General features: G+C 47.2%; 1 protein-coding gene across 2 annotated transcripts in view; it reads left to right on the top strand.

The window, feature by feature from the left end:
* The first annotated feature begins 1,413 nt into the window (after positions 1–1,413).
* The window catches only part of asxl2 (ASXL transcriptional regulator 2), a 344,573-nt gene continuing 318,922 nt past the window's right edge, over positions 1,414–27,064 (top strand). Inside the window, exon 1 of one of the 2 annotated variants that reach the window (XM_072563223.1) lies at positions 1,414–1,578. In XM_072563223.1, the coding sequence (XP_072419324.1) occupies positions 1,522–1,578 (57 nt within the window). In that variant the 5' untranslated portion in view covers positions 1,414–1,521. The remainder of the gene's footprint in view (positions 1,579–27,064) is intronic. The other variant, XM_072563214.1, reaches the window with a different exon arrangement.

Raw genomic sequence — 27,064 nt, 5'->3', positions numbered from 1 at the left:
GAGGGGGAGGAAGGGAGGGGAGGATGGGAGTGGGGGAGGGGGAGGAAAGGAGGGGGGGAGGGGAGGAAAGGAGGGGGGAGGGGGAGAAGGGAGGGGGAGGGGGGGAGGGGGAGAGGGGGAGAAGGGAGGGGGGGAGGGGGAGAAGGGAGGGGGAGGGGGAGGGGGAGAAGGGAGGGGGAGGGGGAGGGGGAGAAGGGAGGGGGGGAGGGGGAGAAGGGAGGGGGAGGGGGTGAGGGGGAGAAGGGAGGGGGAGAGGGGAGAAGGGAGGGGGAGAGGGGAGGGGGGAGGGGGAGAAGGGAGGGGGAGGGGGGAGAAGGGAGGGGGAGGGGGGAGAAGGGAGGGGGAGGGGGGAGAAGGGAGGGGGAGGGGGGAGGGGGAGGGGGAGAAAGGAGGGGGGAGGGGGGAGGGGGGGGGAGAAGGGGGGGAGGGGGGGGAGAAGGGGGGGAGAAGGAGCGGGGGGGAGAAGGAGGGGGGTGAGGGTGAGGGGGAGAAGGAGGGGGGTGAGGGTGAGGGGGAGAAGGAGGGGGGGAGGGGGAGAAGGAGGGGGGGAGGGGGGGGGGGAGGGGAGGGGGAGGGGGGGGAGGGGGAGGGGGAGGGGGAGAAGGGGGGCGAGGGGGAGAAGGGGGGGAGGGGGAGAAGGGAGGGGGAGAAGGGAGGGGGAGGGGAGGGGGGAGGGGGAGGGGAGGGGGGAGGGGGGAGAAGGGAGGGGGAGGGGGAGAAGGGAGGGAGGGAGGGGGAGAAGGGGGGGAGGGGGAGAGGGGAGGGGGAGAAGGGAGGGGGGGAGGGGGAGAAGGGAGGGGGAGGGGGGGAGGGGGAGAAGGGAGGGGGAGGGGGGGAGGGGGAGGGGGTGAAGGGAGGGGGAGAAGGGAGGGGGAGAAGGGAGGGGGAGGGGGAGGGGGAGAAGGAGGGGGGGAGGGGGGGGAGGGGGGGGGAGGGGGGGGAGGGGGGAGGGGGGGGAGGGGGGGAGAGGGAGGGGGAGGGGGAGGGGGAGAAGGGAGGAGGAGGGGGGAGGGGGAGGGGGAGGGGGGAGGGGGAGGGGGGGGAGGGGGGAGGGGGAGGGGGGGGAGGGGGGAGGGGAAGGGGGGAGGGGGAGGGGGGGGGAAGGGGGGAGGGGGAGGGGGGGGGAGGGGGGGGGGAGGGGGGGGAGGGGGAGGGGGAGGGGAAGAGTGGGGAGGGGGAGGGGGAGAAGGGGGGAGGGGGAGAAGGAGGGGGGGGGAGGGGGAGAAGGAGGGGGGGAGGGGGAGGGGGTGGAGAAGGGGGGGAGGGGGGGGGAGGGGGTGGAGAAGGGGGGGAGGGTGTGTGTGTGCAGCAGGAGCGGACTGTCACTCAGACTGACACGGGCGGGACAGAGACAGTGACAGAGTCAGGCCGAGGGGGTGGGGTGGGTGTGTTGCTCTGCTGTCACTCAGACAGACTGACACAGAGACATCTCCCCACCCCCCCCCCCAATACACACACACAGCCTGCACAGAGTCTCCATAACCTTCAGCAACTGTCAGCCTTGCCCCCTCCTGAAGCGACATGAAGGAGAGACAGAGGAAAAAGAAAGGACGGACCTGGGCGGAGGCTGCACGAACGGTAACAAAACACAGTGCGATGTTCGAGAGCACCCTCCCTCCCTCCCCAGAGCTCTGTAAAGTTTGTAGGTGACGGTCAGTGTGTGTCTGTGTGTGTGTGGGTGTGTGCGGGTGAGTGTGTCTGAGTGTGTGTCTGTGTGCGGGTGAGGGTGTGTGTGTGGGTGATTGTGTCTGAGTGAGGGTGTGGGTGAGTGTGTGTGAGTGTGTGTGCGGGTGAGTGTGTCTGAGTGAGGGTGTGGGTGAGTGTGAGTGAGTGTGTGCGCGGGTGATTGTGTCTGAGTGAGGGTGTGGGTGAGTGTGAGTGTGAGTTGATGACCCAGTCTGGGAGAGAAGCTGCTGTCAGGGCCTCCCTGAGGCCAGTAAGTTGTGATTGTGTCGGAGTGCTCGGTCAGCCGCCTGGTGCTCCCCTCCCTCTCTCACTGTGAGCTCGAACTTCTCCGCTTCCTTTTATTGTTGTTGCACAACATTATTCACATTCTCCGCCGAGCAAAAATAAAATGTAATGCTGGCCAGCAGAAAGGATTAATGGATCCTCACGGCCTTCTGTCATTGCATCTCATTCCGCTCCCAGCGGGAGGGTAATGCAAACAGACACCTTGCTTAAAAGTTATTAATTAGACAATTTCTCCAAAAATGGACAGTTTATTTTTGTAGCTTATGTACTTTGGATGAATGTGCGCTTGTGTGTGGGGAGCATGTATGGTGGTGTAAAGCAGGAAAGCTGAACTGCTGGAGACGAGTCCCTGACAGGAACATCATGTCACTGAGTTTTGTCATTGACGTCAGTGTGTACCAGATCACAGATTGGCACCTCATGATGCTACAGAGCAACAGATAGACCTGACAGATAACGTGGGAACAGACCGGGGTAGGCTACTCCTCTGTGGTTGCTGAAGAATTAGACTGTGCAAACTTTCAGTTTCTGTTGCTTGCTGTCAGACCCCATGCTCAATTGTAATTACCTGTGAAAATCGAAGATCTAGCATGTTCCTGTATCAACAACCTTTCACTCATATCCACAAGTTGGTACACTTGGGGAGTTAAGACCAGCTAGGGACGTACAGTGGAATGGCTTCAACAGCAGAGATAATTCACCCAGGACATGTAGACAGACCTGAGCTCCCACTTCAAAGTCACACATTCTGTACTAAATAGGTTTCTACTATACATTCTTTCACCCACATTTACAAAAATAGAAAATAGGAGCAGGAGGCGGCCATTCAGCCCTTCAAGCCTGCTCCACCATTCAATATGACAATGGCTGATCATCCAAATCTGTACCCTGTTCCTGCTTTCTCCCCCAATACCCTTTGATTCCCTTAGCCCCAAGAACTATATCTAACTCCTTCTTGAAAATATTCAATGTTTTGGGCTCAACCACTTTCTTTGAGAGAATTCCACAGGATCCCCACTCTCCGGGTGAAGACATTTCTCCTCATCTCAGTGCCTATGACCTCTACCATGTCCTTAGACCGTGACCCAGGTTCTGAACTTCGCATGTTTACCCTGTCTAGTCCTGGAGATTTTTTTTCTGGCTTCTAAGGGAAGCTTCCTCATTTTACTAAACTGTAGTGAATATAGTCTAAGTGAAACAAATACAAAAATGGCTAGAAAAACCTAGCAGGTCTGGCAGCATTTATGGAGAGAAAACCAAGTTAATGTTTTGAGTCTGATCGCTCTCTCAGAACCAGATCATCTGATCTTAACCAATCCAATCAGTCTTTGTACATCGGCCATCCAAGGAATCAGTCTGGTAACCCTTCACTGCACTCCCTCCATTGCTAGAACATCCTTCCTCAGATAAGGAGGCCAAAACTGCACACGGTACTTCAGGTGTGATCTTACCAAGGCCTTGTACAAAGATACCTGGGACACCAAGGTATCTTTCCACCTTTCCATTTTGTAATGTATCACCTTTCAGATAATAACTTGTCTTCTTCCTTTTGCAACCAAAGTGTATGCCCTCACATTTATCAGTCTCATATAGCATCTGCCAAGCATTTGCACACTCACTAACTTAACTCATTCACACTGAAATTTCTGGATCCTCCTCACAGTTCACCCTCCCACCCAGCTTTATGCCATCTGCAGAGTTGGAGATATTATATTTCCCTCACCTTAATATTTATTGTAAACAGCTGGGCTCCCTGTGGTACCCAACTACTACCGCTTGCCACTTGAAAAATGACAATCAGGATGCTGGAGGAACACAACAAGCCACTGCAGCATCGGGAGGTGGAGAAGTCAATGCTTCGGGTGTAACCCTTCTTCAGGAATGCCTTGAACTCGAAAAATGATTTTTTATTCCAATTCTGTTTCCTGACTGTCGACCAGTTCTCTCTCCATTTCAGTACGTTACTTCCAATTTCATGTGCTTTAAATTTGCATGTTATTCTCTTCGGTGGGAACTTATCAAATGCCTTCTGAAAGTCCAAGTGAACCATATTCCTTGAATTCCCCCTTTTCCACTCTACCAGTTGAAATTTCCAGCAGATTTGTCAAGCACCATTTCACTTTTGTAAATCCCTGCTGACTCTGTCCAATCCTATCACTGTTTTCCAAAAGCTCTGCTATTACATCCTTTTTAATGGATTCTAGGATTTCTCTGCTATTGTTGTCAGGATAACTGGTCTGTAATTTTCTGTTTTCATTTTACCTCCTTTTTTAAAATAGTGGAATTACATTAGCTACCACCCAATTTAATAGATAACTGTACAGCTGTGTTATGATATAATTGCATCTATCAATGGTGAACCATCTCCAGGAGCAGGTTAGTATACATATGGCATAACAAGTTTACATAGGCAGTTTTTATTATATTTGCAAACAGGATGTAAGATTTTCAATATATGGTTGTAGTCATATGGTAAAGGAGTGATAGCATTGGTCCAAGGTCCTCCCAGTTGAAAATATAGAGGAACAATTGTGAGGTATGTATTGCTGTTATCTGCCCTACATGGTTTGGTTTGATTTGAGTTATTATTATCACATGTCCCTAGATACAGTGAAAAGTTCTGTTTTGCATGCAGTACAGGTAGATCATACCATATAAAGATCATAGGGTGATAGAACAGAGTGAAGAACACAAAGTTACAGCTGCAAAGAAGGTTCACAAAAGCAAGATCAACATTAGATTTGACGTTTGAGAGGTCCATTCAGAAGTCTAATAACAAAGGAGAACCTCCTGCACCTGTTGATACAAGTGTTTAAGCTTTTATAGCTTCTGCTTGAGGGAAGAGGTGAAATAGAATATACCAGGGGTGGGGGTGGGCGGAGTCTTTGATGACATTGGCTGCCTTTCTGAGGCATTGAGAAGTACAGATGGAGTCAATGGATGGAAGGTTGGCTTACATGATGGACTGGGCTGTGTTCACAACACTCTGTAGTTTCTTATGATCCTGGGCAGAGCAATTGCCGTACCAGGCTGTGATGCATCCACAGAGAATGCATTATGTGGTGCAAGTATAAAGGTTGCTGACAGTCCTTATCGACATATCGAATTTCCTTAGTCGGAATTTCCAACAATGATCCTACAGTGGATATTGCAGTGTTGTAGCGCTAAGTTTCATCAGTAAGACTTAATGAATCATCGCATCCCACAAGTCCAGATAAATGCCCAGCCAGTCATTCATTTACTCCTTAAGGTCCAAGACCTGGAAAAACAGAATTGGAATTGGAGTAGTGGATATACAAGTCCAATGCTGCAATGAAGTCATAGTGTTGGGATAACTCAACAAGTAACTATTTCTTCAATCCTTGATGAGTGTCACTCTGTTCTTAGCTCTTATTGGGCTATGTCTTTGGGTACATTGGGGTAAGTCCTTGGGTACATTGGCTGAAAATGGTCCTGATTTCACTGAAGCATCTGCATATGTCATGGCTGCTGTCATGTTGGTAGATTTCCTGCTTTCTTCCCACCCAATATCTGTTCTTTAGGTCCTTTAGATTTTTTTGTTGAACCTTAGCTGTCAACCTGCTTTTTTTTCCCCTCGAGTTACAGTGGTTCTTCAATTCAGGAACTCCTTGTACTAACAATTTAATAGCTTCTGGGTCTCTTGGCTATTCCGATCAAACCAGTGTTGATGCTTTCCCATAGGGAAACCTGTAGTCTCCATGAAGATGCTGTTGATGCTGGACTGAAGGACAGGTCAGGTGCTGTGGAGATGTTGTGGATCCTGGTCTTTGGAGCATACCAGGCTGGCTGTGAGGCACTGACTGATTAGATCTTTCTTTGCAGGGTTCTTAAATACTTCGACATTGCATTTCTTGCTGCAATGCTTCTGCTGGCCCTGTTGTTTTGGAACCATGTTGATGAAAATGGTAGATGGTTTTATGTGATACTTGGTTTTCAGACCCTATACTAACCCAGGCAGTCCAAATATCCTCGCAAATATCCTTAGATGTTGATGGACTTGAACAGGCTCTAATAGCCATGAGGTCTCCTATTTATCTCTCTGATGAAATTGGATTATTGTTATTAGAACATAGAACATAGAACAGCACAGCACAGAACAGGCCCTTCAGCCCACGGTGTTGTGCTGACCACTGATCCTCGTGTATGCACCCTCAAATTTCTGTGACCATATGCATGTCCAGCAGTCTCTTAAATGTCTCCAATGACCTCGCTTCCACAACTGCTGCTGGCAACGCATTCCATGCTCTCACAACTCTCTGTGTCGAGCCCGCCTCTGACATCCCCTCTATACTTTCCTCCAACCAGCTTAAAACTATGACCCCTCGTGTTAGTCATTTCTGCCCTGGGAAATAGTCTCTGGCTATCGACTCTATCTATGCCTCTCATTATCTTGTATACCTCAATTAGGTCCCCTCTCCTCCTCCTTTTCTCCAATGAAAAAAGTCCAAGCTCTTCATAAGATAAGTCCTCCGGTCCAGGCAGCATCCTGGTCAACCTCCTCTGAACCCTCTCCAAAGCATCCACATCTTTCCTATAATAGGGCGACCAGAACTGGACGCAGTATTCCAAGTGCGGTCTAACCAAAGTTTTATAGAGCTGCAACAAGATCTCACGACTCTTAAACTCAATCCCCCTGTTAATGAAAGCCAAAACACCATGTGCTTTCTTAACAACCCTGTCCACTTGGGTGGCCATTTTAAGGGATCTATGTATCTGCACACCAAGATCCCTCTGTTCCTCCACACTGCCAAGAATCCTATTCTTAATCCTGTACTCAGCTTTCAAATTCGACCTTCCAAAATGCAACACCTCACATTTATCCAGATTGAACTCCATCTGCCACCTCTCAGCCCATCTCTGCATCCTGTCAATGTCCCGCTGCAGCCTACAACAGCCCTCTATACTGTCAACAACACCTCCAACCTTTGTGTCGCCTGCAAACTTGCTGACCCATCCTTCAATCCCCTCATCCAAGTCATTAATAAAAATTACAAACAATAGAGGTCCAAGGACAGAGCCCTGTGGAACACCATTCACCACAGACTTCCAGGCAGAATATTTTCCTTCTACTACCACTCGCAGTCTTCTGCTGGCCAGCCAATTCTGTATCCAGGCAGCTAAGTTCCCCAGTATCCCATTCCTCCTGACCTTCTGAATGAGCCTACCATGGGGAACCTTATCAAATGCCTTGCTGAAGTCCATATACACCACATCCACAGCTCGACCCTCATCAACTTTTCTAGTCACATCCTCAAAGAACTCGATAAGGTTTGTGATGTATGACCTGCCCCTCACAAAACCATGTTGACTGCATTTAATCAAGCCATGCTCTTCCAGATGGTCATAAATCCTATCCCTCAGAATCCTTTCTAACACCTTGCAGACAACAGACGTGAGACTTACTGGTCTGTAATTGCCGGGGATTTCCCTATTTCCTTTTTTGAAGAGAGGAATTACATTTGCCTCTCTCCAGTCCTCAGGTACGACTCCAGTGGAGAGCGAGGATGCAAAGATCTTTGCGAGTGGCGAAGCAATTACATTTCTCGTTTCCCAAAGCAGCCGAGGACAAATCTGGTCCAGGCCTGGTGACTTGTCAATCTTAATGTTTGACAAAATTTTCAGCACATCAGCTTCTTCTATCTCTATCCATTTCAGCATGCATACCTGCTCTTCAAAGGTTTCATTCACTACAAAGTTCATTTCTTTCGTAAAGACAGAAGCAAAAAACTCATTTAGGGCTTCCCCTACCTCCTCAGACTCCACACACAAGTTCCCCATGCTATCCCTGATTTACCAATATAGCATGCAAAACACTTGCTGTATCTCGGTACATGTGACAATGATAAATCAATCACTATAGACATGTGGAGACTGTTTAAGGAACAGTTATTGCAAGTGATGAATAAATATGTCCCTCTGAGACAGGCAAGAAGGGGTAAGATAAAGGAACCTTGGATGACGAGAGCGGTGGAGCTTCTCGTCAAAAGGAAAAAGGTAGCTTACCTAAGGTGGAGGAAGCTAGGGTCAATTTCAGATGCATGACACTGTCATCTTTTGCTATAAGTTCTGTGTCTAATGACCCTCTTCCAAAGCTACCCGATGAAGGAGCAGCGCTCCACCAACTACTGCTTCCAAATGAACCTGTTGGACTATAACCTGGTGGTGTGTGATTTTTAACTTGATCTAAATTCAGTTAGCAGCAGTGATTGTGGGTACAGGTGCGTCTGAGGCTGTTGGGATAAGTGACATCATTTCCCTGACCTTCTGCTCAATGTGAGGATAGAACACATTGACCTTGTTGCCTGTGATTGTGTTTGACTTGTCTTTGTAGCTCGTTATGTCGTGTAAGCCTTGCCATAAATGACGGGTGTCCATGTGGTTGGTCTGGGTTTCAAGCTCATTGTCAATTGGCATCCCTGATGGTCGAACCTGGATTTCCTGTATAACTCAGGGTTGCATGAATTGTACCTCTCAGCCCTGAACTTTGGTAGGGAGTGGATTTACCAGTTCATCCATAGTTTCCAGTTGAGGAACACCCTGATTAACTTCTTCGGGATGCAGGCTCTATACATTTACTGATGAAGTCTGTGATGGTAATGGCATACTTGTTTATGTTGGCTGTTGATCAGACCATGTATGAGGCATTTTGTCGGAGGAGAGCTCCATTGGTATTTACTTTTACAATACCTTCCCTGTCAATTATGTATTTCCACATGAGGCTTTGTAACCCTCCTAAGTCTGGCAGGGAAATCACTGAGGTGGATCATCTTGTCTCCATTTGGGACATGGGACAGTGACTGGTCAGCATTGGATTAGAGTTATTCTTTGGCCCTATGTGTTGCTTCCAGATTTCAGGTTTACACAAGCTGTGATCCTCACCCTCAGGTCTACGACAGATAGATCCAGAAAGTATTTAAACTGGGGGAAAGCATGTCTTGTTGTACTCATGCTCTTCTTCATCTTCCTCATTGGAACACTCCACCTCATTTACACGGAGTTCTCTGCTGGATGCAAGGGGAACTGTTCAACATTCAGTCAGAACCAAAACCACCCAACCGACTGACATCTGTCATCAAACTGCAGTATGGAGACAACACTTGTGCGTGTGCATTCCCAGACACTGAGTTCCAAGCCATCATTGACACATTCACAGAGACATATTCTACTGGCCTTGGCTAAACTTCCAAGTTGGCTGAACTGGTCCTCACCCTCAACAATTTCTCCTTTGAATCCTCCCTCTTCCTCCAGACCAAAGGGGTAGCCATGGGCACCCGTATGGGCCCCAGCTATCCCTGTCTCTTTGTTAGCTATGTAGAACAGTCTATCTTCCGTAGTTACACTGGCACCACTCCCCACCTCTTCCTCCGCTACATTGATGACTGCATCGTTGCCACCTCATGCTCCTGCGAGGAGGTTGAGCAGTTCAACTTCACCAACACATTCCACACTGACCTTAAATTCACTTGGACCATCTCTGACACCTCCCTCCCCTTTCCTGGACCTCTCCATCTCCATTAATGATGACCGACTTGACACTGACATTTTTTACTAACCCACCGACTCCCACAGCTACCTGGATTACACCTCTTCCCACCCTACCTCCTGTAAAAATGCCATCCCGTATTCACAATTCCTCCACCTCTGGCGTATCTGCTCCCAGGAGGACCAGTTCCACCACAGAACACACCAGATGGCCTCCTTCTTTAGCGATCGAAATTTCCCTTCCCATGTGGTTAAAGATGCCCTCCAACGCATCTCATCCACATCCCGCACCTCCGCCCTCAGACCCCACCCCTCCAACCGTAACAAGGACAGAACCCCCCGGTGCTCACTTTTCACCCTACCAACCTTTGCGTTAACTGCATCATCTGATGACATTTCCGCCACCTCCAAACGGATCCCACAACCAGGGATATATTTCCCTCCCCACCCCTTTCCACCTTCTGCAAAGACCGTTCCCTCTGTGACTACCTGGTCAGGTCCATGCCCCCCTCCCCCTACAACCCACCCTCCAATCCTGGCACCTTCCCCTGTCTCCGCAGGAGCTGCAAAACCTGCGCCCACACCTCCTTCCTCACCTCTATCCAAGGCCCCAAAGGAGCCTTCCACATCCATCAAAGTTTCACCTGCACATCCACCAATGTCACTTATTGTATCCGTTGCTCCCGATGCGGTCTCCCCTACACTGGGGAGACTGGACGCCTCCTAGCAGAGCGCTTCAGGGAACATCTCCGGGACACCCGCACAAATCGACCACACCGCCCAGTGGCCCAACGTTTCAACTCCCCCTCCCACTCTGCAGAGTACGTGGAGGTCCTGGGCCTCCTCCACCACCACTCCCTCACCACCCGACGCCTGGAGGAAGGTCTCATCTTTGGCTTTGGAATACTTGAACCCCAGGGCATCAATGTGGACTTCACCAGTTTCCTCATTTCCCCTTCCCCCACCTTACTCTAATTCCAACCTTCCAGGTCAGCACTGTCCCCATGACCTGTCCTACCTGCCAATCTCCCTTCCCACCAATCTGCTCCACCCTCCTCTCTGACCGATCACCTCCATCCCCACCCCATTCACCTATTGTACTCTTTGCTACCTTGTCCCCAGCCCCATCTCCCTCCCATTTATCTCCCCACCCAGCAGGTTCCCTGCCTCTATTCCTGATGAAGGGCTTTTGCCCGAAACATCGCTTTTCCTGCTCCTCGGATGCTGCCTGAACTGTGCTTTTCCAGCCCCACTCTGATCTAAATTTCCAGAAGTCAAAGGTTTGATCCTCGTTTGTTCCCACTGTGCAACACTGCTCCCCCCACCTCCCCACTGACTGTGAAATTAGTCACATAGCCCCAGTTAGCCACTGGATCATGTCGATACACTATTTCTATTCACTCTCGGACATGGACATTGCTGGCTGGGCCAGTATTTATTGCCCGTCCCTAATTGCCCCTTGAGAAGGTGGGGGTGGTGAACTGTCTTCTTGAAGTCTACCTTGCTGTAGGTAGCCCCACAATACTCCTGTGGGCAGAATTCTCTTTCCTTTGGGAGCCTCCTTTCAGTCAGGACAGACATTAGTGATGAACTTTAACGCTAACTCCAGCACAACATTCGGCTGTCTGTGACAAAGAGTATCTGATGATAAACTCATGCTTCTGGAGTATATGCAAACTGAAACATCCACTCACAGGTAGTCAGAGTGGTAACTAAGATGTTTAGTACCCTTGCTTTTACTGGTCACTGCATTGAGTGTAGGAGTTGGGAGGTCATGTTGGCACTGTTCAGGACATTGGTTAGGCCACAATTGGAATACTGCACGCTTTTCTGGTCTCCCTGCTATAGAAATGATGTTGTTAAACCTGAAAGGATTCAGAAAAGATTTATCAGGATATTGCTGCGGTTGGAGAGTTTGAGCTATAGGGAGAAGCTGAATAGGCTGGGGTTAATTTCTGTGGAGCGTTAAGGACTGAGGGGTGACCTTATGGAGGTTTATGAAATCATGAGGGGCATGGATAGGTAGATAGACAAGGTCTTTTCCCTGGGGTGGGGGAGTCCAGACCTAGAGGGCATAGCTTTGAGGTGAGAGGGTAAAGATTTATAAGAGACCTAAGGGCCAACTTTTTCAGGCAGAGAGTGGTGTGTGTGTGTGTGTGTGTGTGTGTGTGTGTGTGTATGGAATGAGCTGCCGAAGGAAATGGTGGAGGCTAGTACAATTGTAATGTTTAAAAGGCATCTGGATGGATATATGAATAAGAAGGGTTTGGAGGGATATGAGCCAAGTGCTGGTAAATGGGATTGGATTAGTTTAGGATATCTGGTCTGCACGGATGAGTTGGACCGAAGGGTCTGTTTCTGTGCTGTACATCTCTTTAACTTCCTGTTCGAATAGCAGTTTGCCTCCTGTGGCAGTGTGTCGATCCAGCAATGAACTGTTCCATCACTTCAGGACCCATAATTCCAGAGCAGAGAAATGTCATCCTCGGCCCTAAAACAGTGTGTGAGGAGGAGGAGATTTCTCCAGTGTGCGTATAATAAGTAGACTCTTATTTGAAAGCATTTAACTGTGTATCTGGTTCAGCTGTGGTTTCAGTAAGGTCATGATTAACTTGTATTTGGTACTTCACATTTTGGCCCATGTGTACGCACAGTTTGTTTAAAATTTCCTAAGTTTCACTGCGATTTTGGATTAAAGTCAAATCAAATATGAGGTGGCTTTATTCAGTCTATGAATTAATTCAGCAGAATTTGATCATGAGTTAGAGTTGGATGGGTTTCTTTGTGATAAGAATATTGCTGGTTTGCTGGTTACTGCACTGAAAGTAAAGTTAACATTTTCTTGATAATCAAAAATAAATTAGTCAATGTGTGTTCTTGTGAATTTAATCTGGTGCTTTTATTGTGCCTTTGCATTTGACTGCAGAATAACAACTATTAGGATCAACATAACCATGACTCAGTACTTCAATCGTATTGTTGCTTTAACCAGGAAAGAACATTATTTCTATTTCTGTTTGTAAAGTTAACTTAAATGAATCTAAATCTAATGATTAGTTACTTAATATTTATTTGGAAATGGTTTTGTATGATATTCATGACCAGACCCACAGCATAATAAATATCAACCACATTAAAGTTTGTCTATTATAAGGATTCCAAAATATTATGTTTTGCGTAAATTCTTACATAGAATTCTAAAATTCTGATGCTTGAAAATTGGTAATAAAGCTGTTGCAAAATTAATCAACATTTTAGAATATTGCAAGATTAAGATTGATTAGCAGTTGAAAGATTTAAAAAAACTAGTAAGTGTGAAATACAGTTGACTATTCAGGAAGGAAAATGTGTATTACAATTTTACATTGAATGGGAGTCAAATTGAAATGATACCCAACTTATTACTTTCAATTCCTTAACAAGGTAACAATAGACTATAAAAAAACATGAGAAATTGCAATCGATTCTACAGTGTATTAGCCAGGCTTTACTTGATTGATTTATTGTCACATGTGCTGAAGGACAGTGCAAAGCATTGTTTAGGATCAGTACAACTAGATCATAGTGAGCAAGGATGTACAGATCAAAAAGACTTAGACAAAGATATACAGGTTACACTGCACAGGGTATGTGCTGGGTGAAATCAGTGCTAGCAAGTTCGGTATTATTCAAACTACAGAGTCTGTTCATCAGTCTAATAACAGCAGGGAGAAAGTCAATCCTGAACCTGCTGGTGTGTGCGTTCAGGTTTCTGTATCTTCTGCCTGATGGAAGAGATTGTTGGAGATCATTACCAGGGTGTGATGTTGGCGGCCTTTTCCATGACAGCAAGCTGTGCAACTGGAGTCCATGTATGGAAGACCGGCTTCTGTAATGGTCTGGGCTGTGCACACAACCTTCTGTAGTTTCTTACGGTCCTGGGCAGAGCGGTTGCCTTATGAGGCTTTATGCACCCAGACAGAATGCTTTCAGTGGTGCATCTGTTGAAGTTGGTGAGGGTCCTCACAGACATGCCAAATTTCCTGAACTGCCTGAGGAAGAAGAGGTGTTGTTGTGCCTTCTTGACCATTGCATCTACGTGGGAAGTCCAGGACAGGTTGTTGGGTATCGTCCCTCTGAGAAACTCGACACTCTCCAACCCCTCAACCTCATTAATGTAGATCAGGGAGTGTTCTCCTCCTTCCTTTCTGAAGTCAGTGATCATTTCTTTAATTTTGCCAATGTTCAGAGAGAGGTTACTCTCATTGCACCATGCCACCAAGCCCTCTATCTCCTGCTTAGACTCCTCTGTTCTGTTATTAAAAGGAAATTGGAAAGGTGTGGTAAACAAAGACGTCTTAAGACTTACATTGAAAAATTGGTGAAACTCAAGGTGTATACTCATCATCTGTCATTCATCACATTGATAAAAAGATGATGACATAACATGAATATAATTGGATTATGATGTGGAGGTGCTGGTGCTGGACTGGGGTGGACAAAGTTAAAAATCACACAACACCATTTTATAGTCCCAACAGGTTTAATTGGAAGTACAAGGTTTCAAAGCGTTGCTCCTTCATCAGCGAGGTAACTACTTTATCAGCTCTCCGAAAGCTTGTACTTCCAAATAAATCTGTTGGATTGTAACCAGGTGTTGTGTGATTTATAATTGGATTATAGTAAGGAATGTTGAAAATCATCAATTTCACTGTCAACCTGAAGCTATAGGTGAGAGCTAAGAGAAGCTAAGGAGCAATTGAGGATTAGCCATTGCAAAGATTATGACAATCCTGTCTGTGATAACCCTCTGATACACCCCTTACATATTTAATGAAGTAGGCAGTTAGGAGTAGAGCTCCAAGAGGAATACTTTTAATGACTCATAGAGTCATACAGCATGGAAACAGACCCTTGGGTCCATGCATATATCCATCCAGGTCCCTTTGTTCCTGCACCCCCTTTAACATTGTACTGTTCATTTAATATTGTTTATAATTGGTTCAGTCAGCCTGACGTAACTTTGTTTGCCTGTATCCTTACAATTTTCCAGAAAAACTGGAATTGATCACAATTTGCACCCCAAATTTGACAGGACTATCTGTAGCATGATGCACCGAGTTTGCCTTCTATCATCATGGTAGTGAGATGATAGAATGAGAATGAAGTTGTTGCTGAATCATTGCAACTGATCTCTGATATCCGAGACATCTCAGTGTGACTTGGCACTGAGAAGGTGTTTGACCAGAGGACTGAAAGTTGAATGAGTAAGAGAGTTTCTAATCTCTTCGTGAGAAAATTAATTTTGTTTGTATTTCACGTTTAGTATTTAACTGTTATTTATTGTTTAAATTCTAAATTTCATCCAGGCTTAAGTAGGGCTATCGAAAGCTCTCTACTGGAGAGCAGCTGAAGTTTGTTAATTAAGAAAACCTGCTTAAACTATTTTTTTTGCATCCCAGGGGCTGAGCTAACTCTTCAGGTTTCAAGCACATAAACTCATCTCAGTGTGACATAGCACGGAGTATGACTTTGAACTGAGTGCTGAGTGCTGGATTTGTAAGGGACTTAGATGAAAGGGGAAGGAAATGCTCGTTTGCTTTTTCCATTTTTTTTCCCCTCTAGGGATCAGTTCTAATTTTAGTACAGAGGAAGGTGGGTATGTGCGAAGTAGTTAAGGTCTTTCTAATCCTAAAGTTTAATATGGTATCGGAACTGGTGGCTTGCTGGAGAAATTATGTAAAAAAATTGAATTGAATAACATAATTGAAGCCCATTAAAGATGCCAGGGCAGGTGATGTGTCGGAGCAGCAGTATGTGGGAGTGACTGGATGCCAGTCTAATCTCGGGTAACCACAATCCGCTGTGTGTGTTTGCAGCTCAAGCAGCATTAGCTCAGAGTGCATGATCTGGGCACATTATTGCAGATGGTGAGAATAAGATCTTTACATTTAGTTATTGGACTGGACATGAAAAGGGGGTATTGACAGCAAATCAGGCAGGAAAGGGGGCAAGAGGGCAGGGGTGCAGGAGGCGCAGTGTTTGAAATTGTCCACTAGGTTTGGGGTTCCTATAGTGTGGTTGGATGAGAGTGTGGGCTGAATGGTGAATAAACTAACTGACCATGAGAATCCATTCAAGTGGCTAGGTACCAATGCCATAGCCAGAAAAACACTCAAACATATGAAACAGGATCAGAACTAGACCATTCAGCCCATTAAGGGGGTACTCTGTCATTTAATGAGATTGTGGCTGATCAGTTTATGTTTCGAATTCTGTATTCCCATCTACCCTCTATAATCCTGATTCCCTTCTTAGGAAAAATCTATCTAACTTTGCTGTAAAAATATACACTGACTTCTTCCTTCACGAGACACCTTCCTGCCTATCTTTGTGTCATCTGTAAATTTACCATGCCTTCACTTCCTTCATCTGAGTCATTGATGTAAATTATAAACAGTTGATGTCCTAGCACAGACCCATGAGGGTCTCCACTCGTTAGCAGGATTCAATCAGATTAAAACCCATTTCTGTATATTAGAGTCATCGAGTCACACAACACGAAAACAGGACCCTTCAGTCCACTAGGCCATTTGGACCATAAACCCAAACTAAACTGGTCACACATACCTGCAGTTGGCCCATATCCCTACGTGGCGTAAGTGAGGACTGCAGATGCTGGAAATTAGAGTTGAGAGTACGGTAATGGAAAAGCAAGGCAGGTCAGGCAGTATCCAAGGAGCAGGAGAATTGATGTTTCAGGCAAAAGTCCTTCATCAGGTTTGAGGCTGTGAGCCGAGGGGGTGGAGAGGTAAATGGGAGGGGGTGGGGCTGGGGGGAAGGGTAACTGAGAGTGTGATAGGTGAATGGCAGTGGGGGTAAAGGTGATAGGTCAGAAGGGAGGGTGGAGTGGATAGGTGGGAAGGAAGATGGACAGGTAGGACAGGGTCATGGGGCCGGTGCTGAGCTGGAAGGCTGGATCTGGGATAAGGTGAGGGGGGGGGGGGAGAGGAAATGAGGAAACTGGTGAGATCCACATTGATGACATGGGGTTGGAGGGTCCCGAGGCGGAAGATGAGATGCTCTTCCTCCAGGCATCGGGTGGTTTGGGAGTGGCGATGGGTCAGTCGATTCCTGGAGGAAGAGCATCTCATCTTCCACATCAGGACCCTCCAACCCTATAGCATCAATGTGGACTTCACCAGTTTCCTCATTTCCCCTCCCCCCCACCTTTTCCCAGTTCCAAACTTCCAATTTGGCAATGCCCTCACGACCTGTCTCCTACCTGTCCATCTTCCTTCCCACCTATCTGCTCCACCCTTCCCGCTGACCTATTACCTTTACCCCCACCTCCATCGACCTATCACACTCTCAGCTACCTACCCCCAGCCCCACCACCCCCTCCTATTTATCTCACTATCCACTCAGCTCACAGCCTCATTCCTGATGAAGGGCTTTTGCCCGAAACCTTGACTCTCCTGCTGCTTGGATGCTGCCTGACCTACTGTGGTTTTCCAGCACCACACTCTTGACCATAACCCTCCAAACCTTTCCTATTTGTGTTCTTATCCAAATGTCTTTTAAACATTGTAACTGTGCTCAAATCCACCACTCCCTCTAGCAGATCATTCCACACACGAACCAATCTGTGTGTAAAAATGTTGTCTGTCATGTTTTTTGTAAAATGTTTCTCCTCTTACCTTCAAAATATACCCCTCGTCTTGAAATCCTCTACCCTGAGAAAAATATACCGACTGTTCACCTTATCTATCCCCCTCACAATTTTATAAATCTCAATAAAGTCACCCATTGACCTCCTATGCTCCCAGTCTATCCAGCCTCTAATTATAAGTCAAACCCTCCATTCCAGACAAAATCCTGGTAAATCTTTTCTGAACCCTCTTCAGCTTAATAACATCCTTCCTATAGCAAGACATCGAGAACTGGACACAGTACTCCAGAAGAGGCCTAATCAACACCCAATCCAACCTCAATATGACATCCCAACATCTATATTCAAAGGTTTGAGCAATGAAGGCAAACATACTAAATGCCTTCTTGCCCACTCTGTCTATATGTTGTATAAACTTCAGAGACGTATGCAGCTGAAGCTCTCCATATCTCTGTTATGCAACACTGACAGAGAGGATTGAGGACGGACAGTGTTTGTTGTCTATGTAGACTTCAAGCTGGTTGGTGGGGCTGGATCACGTGGAATGCAGGAAGAGCTAGCCATTTGGATGCAGGATTGACATGAAGGTAGGAGACAGCATGATGGTGCAGGGTTGCTTTTCAGTCTGTCCAGTGATGTGTCACAAGGATTCGTGCTGAGTCCATAACATTTTGTCATTTATATAAATGGTTTGGAAGTGAATATAGGAGGTAGGGTTACTGAGTTTGCAGATGACAACAAAATTGGTGGACAGCAAGGAAGGTTATCTCAGAGTATAACGGGACTATGATCAGATGGGCAATGAGAGGCAGATGGAGTTTAATTTAGATGAATGTGAGGTGCTGCATTTTGGAAAAGCTAATCGGGGCAGGACTTGTACACTTCATAGTAAGGTCCCTGGAAAGGTTGCTGAACAGAGACCCTTGTAGGTTCATAGTTCCTTGAATATGGAGTGGCAGGTAGACAGGATAGTGAAGAAGGCATTTAGTATGCTTGCCTTTATGTGGAGTTTTATGATGTGGAATCTGTGTGGGTGAAGTTGAGGAACCACAAAGGCAAAAAAAAACCATAATGTGAATTATGTACAGACCTCCTAACAGTGGTCAGGAACAGGGACACAAGATGCACCAGGAAATAGAGAAGGCATGTCAGAAAGGCAAGGTCACGGTGATCATGGGGGACTTCAATATGCAGGTGGACTGGGTGAATAATGTTGCCGGTGGATCCAAAGAAAGGGAATTCATGGAATGCTTACAGGATGGCTTTTAGGAACAGCTTGTGATAGAGCCACAAGGGAGCAGGCTATTCTGGACCTAGTGCTATGTAATGAGCCAGACTTTATAAAAAATCTTAAAGTAAGGGAATGCTTAGGAAGCAGCGATCATAATATGGTAGAGTTCAGTCTGCAAGAGAGAGAAGGCAAAATTGGATGTAATGGTGTTACAATTAAATAAAGGTAATTATGAGGGCATGAGAGAGGAACTGATGAAAATCGACTGGAAGCAGAGCCTAGCAGGGAAGACAGTAGAGCAACAATGGCAGGAGTTTCTGGGGGTAATTGAGGACACAGTACAGAGGTTCATCCCCAAGAAGAGAAAGATTATCTGGGGAGGGATTAGACAGCCATGGCTGACAAAGGAAGTCAGGAAATGTATCAAAGAAAAAGAGAGATCCTATAAAGTGGCCAAGAGCACTGGGAAATCAGAAGATTGGGAAGGCTACAAAAACAAACAGAGGATAACAAAGAGAAAAATAAGGAAGGAGAGGATCAAATATGAAGGTAGGCTAGCCAGTAATATTCAAAATGATAGTAAAAGTTTCTGTCAATACATAAGAAACAAATGAGAGACAAAAGGAGAGATTGGACTGCTCCAAATTGATGCAGGAAGGCTAGTGCTGGGAGATAAGGAAATCACTGAAGAACTTAATAAGAACTTTGTGTCAGTCTTCACAGTGGAAGACAGGAATAATATCCCAACAATTAAGGCAAGTGAGGGGCAGAGTTGAGTATGGTAGCCATTACAAAACAGGAAGCGTTAGAAAAGCTAAAAGGTCTAAAAATTGATAAATCTCCTGGCCCTGATGGGCGACATCCCAGAGTTCTGAGGGAGGTGGCTGAGGAAATAGCGGAGGTATTGACTGTGATCTTTCAAAAATCACTGGAGTCAGGGCAAGTCCCAGATGATTGGAAAATCGCTGTTGTAACCCCCTTGATCAAGAAAGGATCCAGACAAAGATGGAAAATTATAGCCTAACCTCGGTTGGAGGTAAAATTCTAGAATCCATCATTAAGGATAAAATTTCTAAATTCTTGGAAGTGCAGGATTGGATTAGAGCAAGTCAACATGGATTTAGTAAGGGGTGGTCATGCCTGACAAACCTGTTAGAATTCTTTGAAGTGGTAACAAGTGGGTTAGACCAGAGAAACCCAGTGGATGTTATCTATCTAGACTTCCAAAAGACCTTTGATAAGGTGCCTCATGGGAGGCTGCTGAGCAAGGTGAGGGCCCATGGTGTTTGAGGTGAGCTACTGGTTTGGATTGAGGATTGGCTGTCTGACAGAAGGCAGAGAGTTGGGATAAAAGGTTCTTTTTCGGAATGGCAGCCGGTGACAAGTGGAGTCCCGCAGGGTTCAGTGTTGGGGCTCCAGCTGTTCACTTTATACATTAATGACCTGGATGAAGGGACTGGGGGCATTCTGGTGAAGTTCTCCGATGATACAAAGTTAAGTGGGCAGGCAGGTAGTTCTGAGGGGGTGGGGAGGCTGCAGAAAGATTTAGACAGTTTAGGAGAGTGGTCCAGGAAATGGCTGATGAAATTCAACGTGAGCAAGTGCGAGGTCTTGCACTTCGGAGAAAAGAATACAAGCATGGACTATTTTTTTAAATGGTGAGAAAATTCATAAAGCCAAAGTATAAAGGGATCTGGGAGTGTTAGTCCAGGATTCTCTAAAGGTTGATTTGCAGGTTGAGTCTGTGGTTAAGAAAGCAAATGTAATGTTGACATTTATCTCAAGAGGGCTGGAATGTAAAAGTAGCATTGTGCTTCTGAGACTTTGTAAAGCTCTGGTTAGGCCCCATTTAGAATACAGTGTCCAATCTTGGGCCCCACACCTCAGGAAGGACATACTGGCACTGGAGTGTGACCAACAGAGATTCACACGGATATCCCTGGAATGCTAGGTCTAACATACGAGGAACAGGTGAGGATCCTGGGATTGTATTCATTAGAGTTTAGAAGGATGAGGGGAGATCTAATAGAAACTTGCAAGATAATACATGACGTAGAAAGAGTGGGTGCTGGGAAGTTGTTTCCATTAGACGGGGAGACTAGGACTCGTGGGCATAGCCTTAAAATTAGAAGGGGTCAATTTAGAACGAAGACATTTCTTCAGCCAGAGAGTGGTGGGCCAATGGAATTCATTGCCATGGAGCGCAGTGGAGGCGTGGACCTTAAATGTCTTCAATGCAGAGATTGATAAATTCTTGTTCTCGCAAGGAATTAAGGGACACGGGGAGAGTACGGGTAAGTGGGGTTGAAATGTCCATCAGTCATGATTAAATAGCGGAGTGGACATGATGGGCCGAATGGCCTTGCTTCCACTCCTATGTCTTATGGTCTTTATTTGTCAGTGCATTGAGTACAGGAGTTGGGAGATCGTGTTGTGAATGTACAGGCCACCTTTGGAATACTGCATGCAGTTCTGGTCTCCCTCCTACAGGAAAGATGTTGTGAAGCTTGAAAGGTTTCAGAAAAGATTTACAAGGATGTTGCCAGGGTTGGAGGATTTGAACTACAGGGAGAGGCTGAACAGGCTGGGGCTGTTTTCCCTGGAGCATCGGAGGCTGAGGGGTGACCTTATAGAGGTTTATAAAATCATGAAGGGCATGGATAGGGTGATCAGTCAGGATCTTTTCCCCAGTGTAAGTGAATCCAAACTCGAGAGCAAAGGTTTAAAGTGAGGGGGCAAGATTTAAAAGGGACCTAAGGAGCAACCTTTTCACACAGAGGGTAGTGTGTATATGGAATGAGCTGCCAAAGGAAGTGATGGAGGCTGTTATAATTGCGAGATTTAAAAGCCATCTAGATTGGTATATGAATGGGAAGGGTTTAGAGGGATGCTAGCAAATGGGACTGGTTTAATTTCGGATATCTGGTCAGCATGGACGGTTTGGACCGAAGGGTCTGTTTCTGTGCTGTACATCTCTATGACTATGACGACCCCCAGGGCCCTGTGGTTAATTGTATAAGTCCTGCCCTTGTTTGTTTTAACAAAATACAATACCTCGTATTCATCCAGATTAAACTCCATCTGCCACTCCTCAGCTCATTGGCCCAATCGATCAAGATTTCTTTGAATTCTTAGATAACCTTCTTCACTTTCTACTACACCACAATTTTAGTGTCATCCACAAACTTACTAAATCATTTATATAAATGACAAACAAAAGTGGACCAAGTACCGACCCCCCCCCCACCCCCGCAGAAGACCTCCAGTACAGAAAACAACCCTGCACCCACCGCCTCTCTCTCTCTTACTGTTAAGCCAATTGGCAAGCTCACCCTGAGGAATCAGTCTACCATGTGGAATCTTGTCAAAGGCATTACTGAAGTCCATGTAAACAATGTCTATCACTCTGCCCTCATCAATCTTCTTGGTTACTTCCTCAAAAAACTCAATCAATTTTGTGAGACATGATTTCCCATGCACAAAACCATGCTGACTATCCCAAATCAGTCCTTGCCTAAACAAATGCACGTAAATCCTATCTTTCAGAATCACCTCCATCAACTTACCCATCACCAAAATCAAGGTTACAAGTCTATAGTACCCAGGCTTCTCCTTAAATCCCCTTTTCAACAATGGCACAACATTAGCTACTCTCCAGTCATCAGGTACCTCACTCATAGATATAGATGACACAAATATTTCTGAAAGGGATATCGCAAGTTCATCCCTAACTTCTTCCAACATTCTGGGATACAGCAGATCAGGTCCTGAAGCTTATCCACTTTGTATTTTCTAAGACCTCCAGCATATCCTCTTCTGTAATGTGAATTGCTTTCAAAACATCAGTGCAGGTATTTATTTCCCTGCATTCTCTAGCCTCCATTTCTTTCTCCACAGTAAAAACTGACACAAAATATTGACTTAATATCTGTTTCATTTCCTGAGGTTGACAGAAAGATGACCCTTTTCATCTCTAAGGGGCCCTATATTCCCTGATTTCTGGCAGCCCGTCAATCTTCTATCTCTGATAATTTTACCACTACTTCATAATCTTTCATTTTCACAATAATTTGGATCTGGCATCTTCAGAAATGTCTCCTGCAAATCCAAGGCATAGTGTCGACAACTTCCCCTTTGGCTACAATGCGTGTTACTTCTTCAAAGAATTCCAATAAACCGGTTAAATGTGAGTTTGCTTTGATGAAAGCAGACTGATCCGTCCTCGTTACCTTGAGATTTTCTACAAGCACAGCTATAAACTCTGTAATGATCAATTCTAACATCTTCCCTATCGCACATGCCAAACTAACTGGGCCTACAATTTCCTATGTCTCTGTCCCTCCCTCATCAGATAGAGGGCTAATATTTGCTACTTGCAGTCCAGTGGATTTTTTTCTGAATCTATGAAATTTTGGAACATTACCACCATTGTATCTGCTAGTAACCCCTGTATCTATTGTGTCTATTAGTAACCCCTGTAAAGATCCTGGAATGAATTCCACCTGAAGCTGAAGGCTTGCGAGTCCATACATCCATCAGTCTGATTAGTACAGCTTCTCTTACTAGATGCCTCTGTCAATTCTACCTCCTGATTTACACCAATTCTAGAACATATTTGTATCCTCCTATAGTGAAGGCAGAAACAAAGTATTACAAATAAAATTAGAAAGAGATTCTGCACAATGACTATGAGGAGCTAGGCATTACATTAAGAAGCAGAACCTCAAAGGTAAGAATCTTTGGGTTATTATCATGTAAACTGGATTTACGGCAAATAATATTGGCAAAATGAAGGCATGGTTCAAATACTGGTGTCCATGGGTCGCTGACTCCAGTACGAGGGAAGGGACGAAACTATATCATTGAGGAGAAAGTGAGGACTGCAGATGCTGGAGATCAGAGCTGAAAATGTGTTGCTGGAAAAGCGCAGCAGGTCAAGTAGCATCCAAGGAACAGGAGAATCGACGTTTCGGGCATAAGCCCTTCTTCAGGAATGAGGAGGGTGTGCCAAGCAGGCTAAGATAAAAGGTAGGGAGGAGGGACTTGAGGGAAGGGCGTTGGAAATGTGATAGGTGGAAGGAGGTCAAGGTGAGGGTGATAGGCCAGAGTGAGGTGGGGGCGGAGAGGTCAGGAAGAAGATTGCAGGTTAGGAAGGCGGTGCTGAGTTCGAGGGTTGGGACTGAGATAAGGTGGGAGGAGGGAAAATGAGGAAACTGGAGAAATCCGCATTCATCCCTTGTGGTTGGAGGGTTCCTAGGCGGAAGATGAGGCGCTCTTCCTCCAGCCGTTGTGTTGCTATGGTCTGGCGATGGAGGAGTCCAAGGACCTGCATGTCCTTGGTGGAGTGGGAGGGGGAGTTGAAGTGTTGAGCCACGGGGTGGTTGGGTTGGTTGGTCCGGGTGTCCCAGTGGTGTTCTCTGAAACGTTCTGCAAGTAGGTGGCCTGTCTCCCCAATGAAGAGGAGGTCACATTGGGTGCAGCGGATGCAGTAAATGATGTGTGTGGAGGTGCAGGTGAATTTGTGGCGGATATGGAAGGATCCCTTGGGGTCTTGGAGGGAAGTGAGGTGGGAGGTGTGGGCGCAAGTTTTGCATTTCTTGTGGTTGCAGGGCAAGGTGCCGGGAGTGGAGGTTGGGTTGGTGGGGGATGTGGACCCAGCAAGGGAGTCATGGAGGGAGTGGTCTTTTCGGAACACTGATAGGGGAGGGGAGGGAAATATATCCCTGGTGGTGGGGCCCGTTTGGAGGTGGCAGAAATGACGATGGATGATACGATGTATATGGAGGTTGGTGGGGTGGTAGGTGAGGGCCAGTGGGGTTCTGTCCTGGTGGTGATTGGAGGGGTGGGGCTTAAGGGCGGAGGAGCGGGAAGTGGAGGAGATGCGGTGGAGAGCATCGTTGATCAAGTCTGGGGGGAAATTGCGGTCTTTGAAGAAGGAGGCCATCTGGGTTGTTCGGTATTGAAACACGCCTAACCCCGACCCCATGCCGAACCCCAGCCCCGCCCTGAACTCTGTCTCTGTCCCGATTCCCGCCCCCACACTCCCAGCTCCAGCCCCACACCGGGTCCTAGCTCCAAGCCCTGCCGTGTTTTCACCATCCAGAACTACTCGTCTCTGAGGATGAAAGATCAGTCCTCAGCAGAGGCCTCACCTTCATTCCCCTACGCTTTTGGATTAACGAGTTCAACACGCGGCGAGACATCGAACAATTCTTCCGCCACCTTCGCCTCCGCACCTACTTCTTCAACCAGGATTCTCACCCACCCTCTAACGACCCCTTCTCCCACCTCCAACACACCCCATCCACCTGGACACCCCGTGCTGGCCTCTTACCCACCCTCGATCTCTTCATAGCCAACTGCTGCCGCGACATTAACTGCCTCAACCTCTCCACCCATCTCACCCACTCCAACCTCTCACCCTAGGAATGTGCAACCCTCCACTCCCTCCGCTCCGACCCCAACCTCACTATCAAACCGGCAGACAAGGGAGGCGCGGTGGTAGTTTGGCGCACCGATCTTTACACCGCTGAGGCTAAACGCCAGCTCGCGGACACCTCCTCCTACTGCCCCCTTGACCAAGACCCCACCTCCCACCACCAAACCATCATCTCCCTATACACCTCCATCCCCCATCACGAAGGACTCAAAGCCCTCCGCTTCTTCCTTTCCCGCCGACCCAACCAGTACCCTTCCACTGACACCCTCCTTCGACTGACTGAACTGGTCCTCCCTCTGAACAACTTCTCTTTCCAATCCTCCTACTTCCTCCGAACCAAAGGAGTAGCCATGGGCACCCACATGGGCCCCAGCTATGCCTGCCTCTTCGTAGGATATGTGGAACAGTCCATCTTCCACAGCTACACTGGCACCACCCCCCTACCTTTTCCTCCGCTACATCGATGACTGTATCGGCGCTGCCTCGTGCTCCCACGAGGAGGTTAGACAGTTCATCCACTTTACCAACACCTTCCACCTAACCTCAAATTCACCTGGACCGTCTCAGACTCCTCCCTCCCCTTCCTAGACCTTTCCATTTCTATCTCGGGCGACCGAATCAACACGGACATTTACTATAAACCGACCGACTCCCACAGCTACCTAGACTACACCTCCTCCCACCCCGCCCCCTGTAAAAACGCCATCCCATATTCCCAATTCCTTCGTCTCCGCCATATCTGCTCCCTGGAGGACCAGTTCCAATACCGAACAACCCAGATGGCCTCCTTCTTCAAAGACCGCAATTTCCCCCCAGACTTGATCAATGATGCTCTCCACCGCATTTCCTCCACTTCCCACTCCTCCGCCCTTGAGCCCCGCCCCTCCAATTGCCACCGGGACAGAACCCCACTGGTCGTCACCTACCCCCCCCCCCCCCACCAACCTCTATATACATCGTATCATCCGTCGTCATTTCCGCCACCTCCAAACGGACCCCACCACCAGGGATATATTTTCCTCCCCTCCCCTATCAGTGTTCCGAAAAGACCACTCCCTCCGTGACTCCCTTGTCAGGTCCACATCCCCCACCAACCCAACCTCCACTCCCGGCACCTTGCCCTGCAAACGCAAGAAATGCAAAACTTGCGCCCACACCTCCCCCCTTACTTCTCTCCAAGGCCCCAAGGGATCCTTCCATATCTGCCACAAATTCACCTGCACCTCCACACACATCATTTACTGCATCTGCTGCACACGACATGGCCTCCTCTATATTGGGGAGACAGGCCGCCGACTTGCGGAACGTTTCAGAGAACACCTCTGGGACACCCACACCAACCAACCCAACCACCCCGTAACCCAACACTTCAACTCCCCCTCCCACTCCACCAAGGACATGCAGGTCCTTGAATTCCTCCATCGCCAGACCATAGCAACACAACGGCTGGAGGAAGAGCGCCTCATCTTCCGCCTAGGAACCCTCCAACCACAAGGGATGAATGCGGATTTCTCCAGTTTCCTCATTTCCCCTCCCCCCACCTTGTCTCAGTCCCAACCCTCGAACTCAGCACCACCTTCCTAACCTGCAATCTTCTTCCTGACCACTTCGCCCCCACCCCCTCTCCGGCCTATCACCCTCGCCTTAACCTCCCTCCACCTATCGTATTCCCAACGCCCCTCCCCCAAGTCCCTCCTCCCTACCTTTTATCTTAGCCTGCTTGGCACACCCTCCTCATTCCTGAAGAAGGGCTCATGCGCGAAATGTCGATTCTCTCACTATATCATTGAGACAGTCCAGACGAGAACTGTGCTGGGTCCAGTGTTCTAACAAGCTGCATAAGGGGAGTTTTGAGCCTTTTAAACTAAATAGTGGAGCAAAGCTCAGATTTGGGAAGATTTGTTGAATCAAAGAGTAATGATAAGGCAAAAGGGAAAGATACGAGTAGTGAAAATATTAAACTGACCATGACAGGAAGGGATAGAGAGTACAAACCTCTATGTGCAGTGCGACATAGGCAGGATGCAGAGCTGGGCTGAGAAATGGCAGATGGAGTTCCACCTGGATAAATGCGAAGTGATGCATTTTGGAAAGTCGAACTTGAATGCTGAATATTGGATTAAAGACAGGATTCTTGGCAGTGTGGAGGGATCTTGGTGTTCAAATATATAAATCCCTCAAAGTTGCCACCCAAGTGGATGGTTGTTAAGAAAGCATATGGTGTTTTGGCTTTCATTAACAGGGGGATCAATTTTAAGAGCTGCAAGGT

Source organism: Chiloscyllium punctatum, chromosome 3 (assembly GCF_047496795.1).
Source record: "Chiloscyllium punctatum isolate Juve2018m chromosome 3, sChiPun1.3, whole genome shotgun sequence".
Lineage (NCBI taxonomy): Eukaryota > Metazoa > Chordata > Chondrichthyes > Orectolobiformes > Hemiscylliidae > Chiloscyllium > Chiloscyllium punctatum.
The sequence above is the reverse complement of the archived record's forward strand: the minus strand, read 5'-3'. Positions and strand labels throughout refer to the sequence as shown.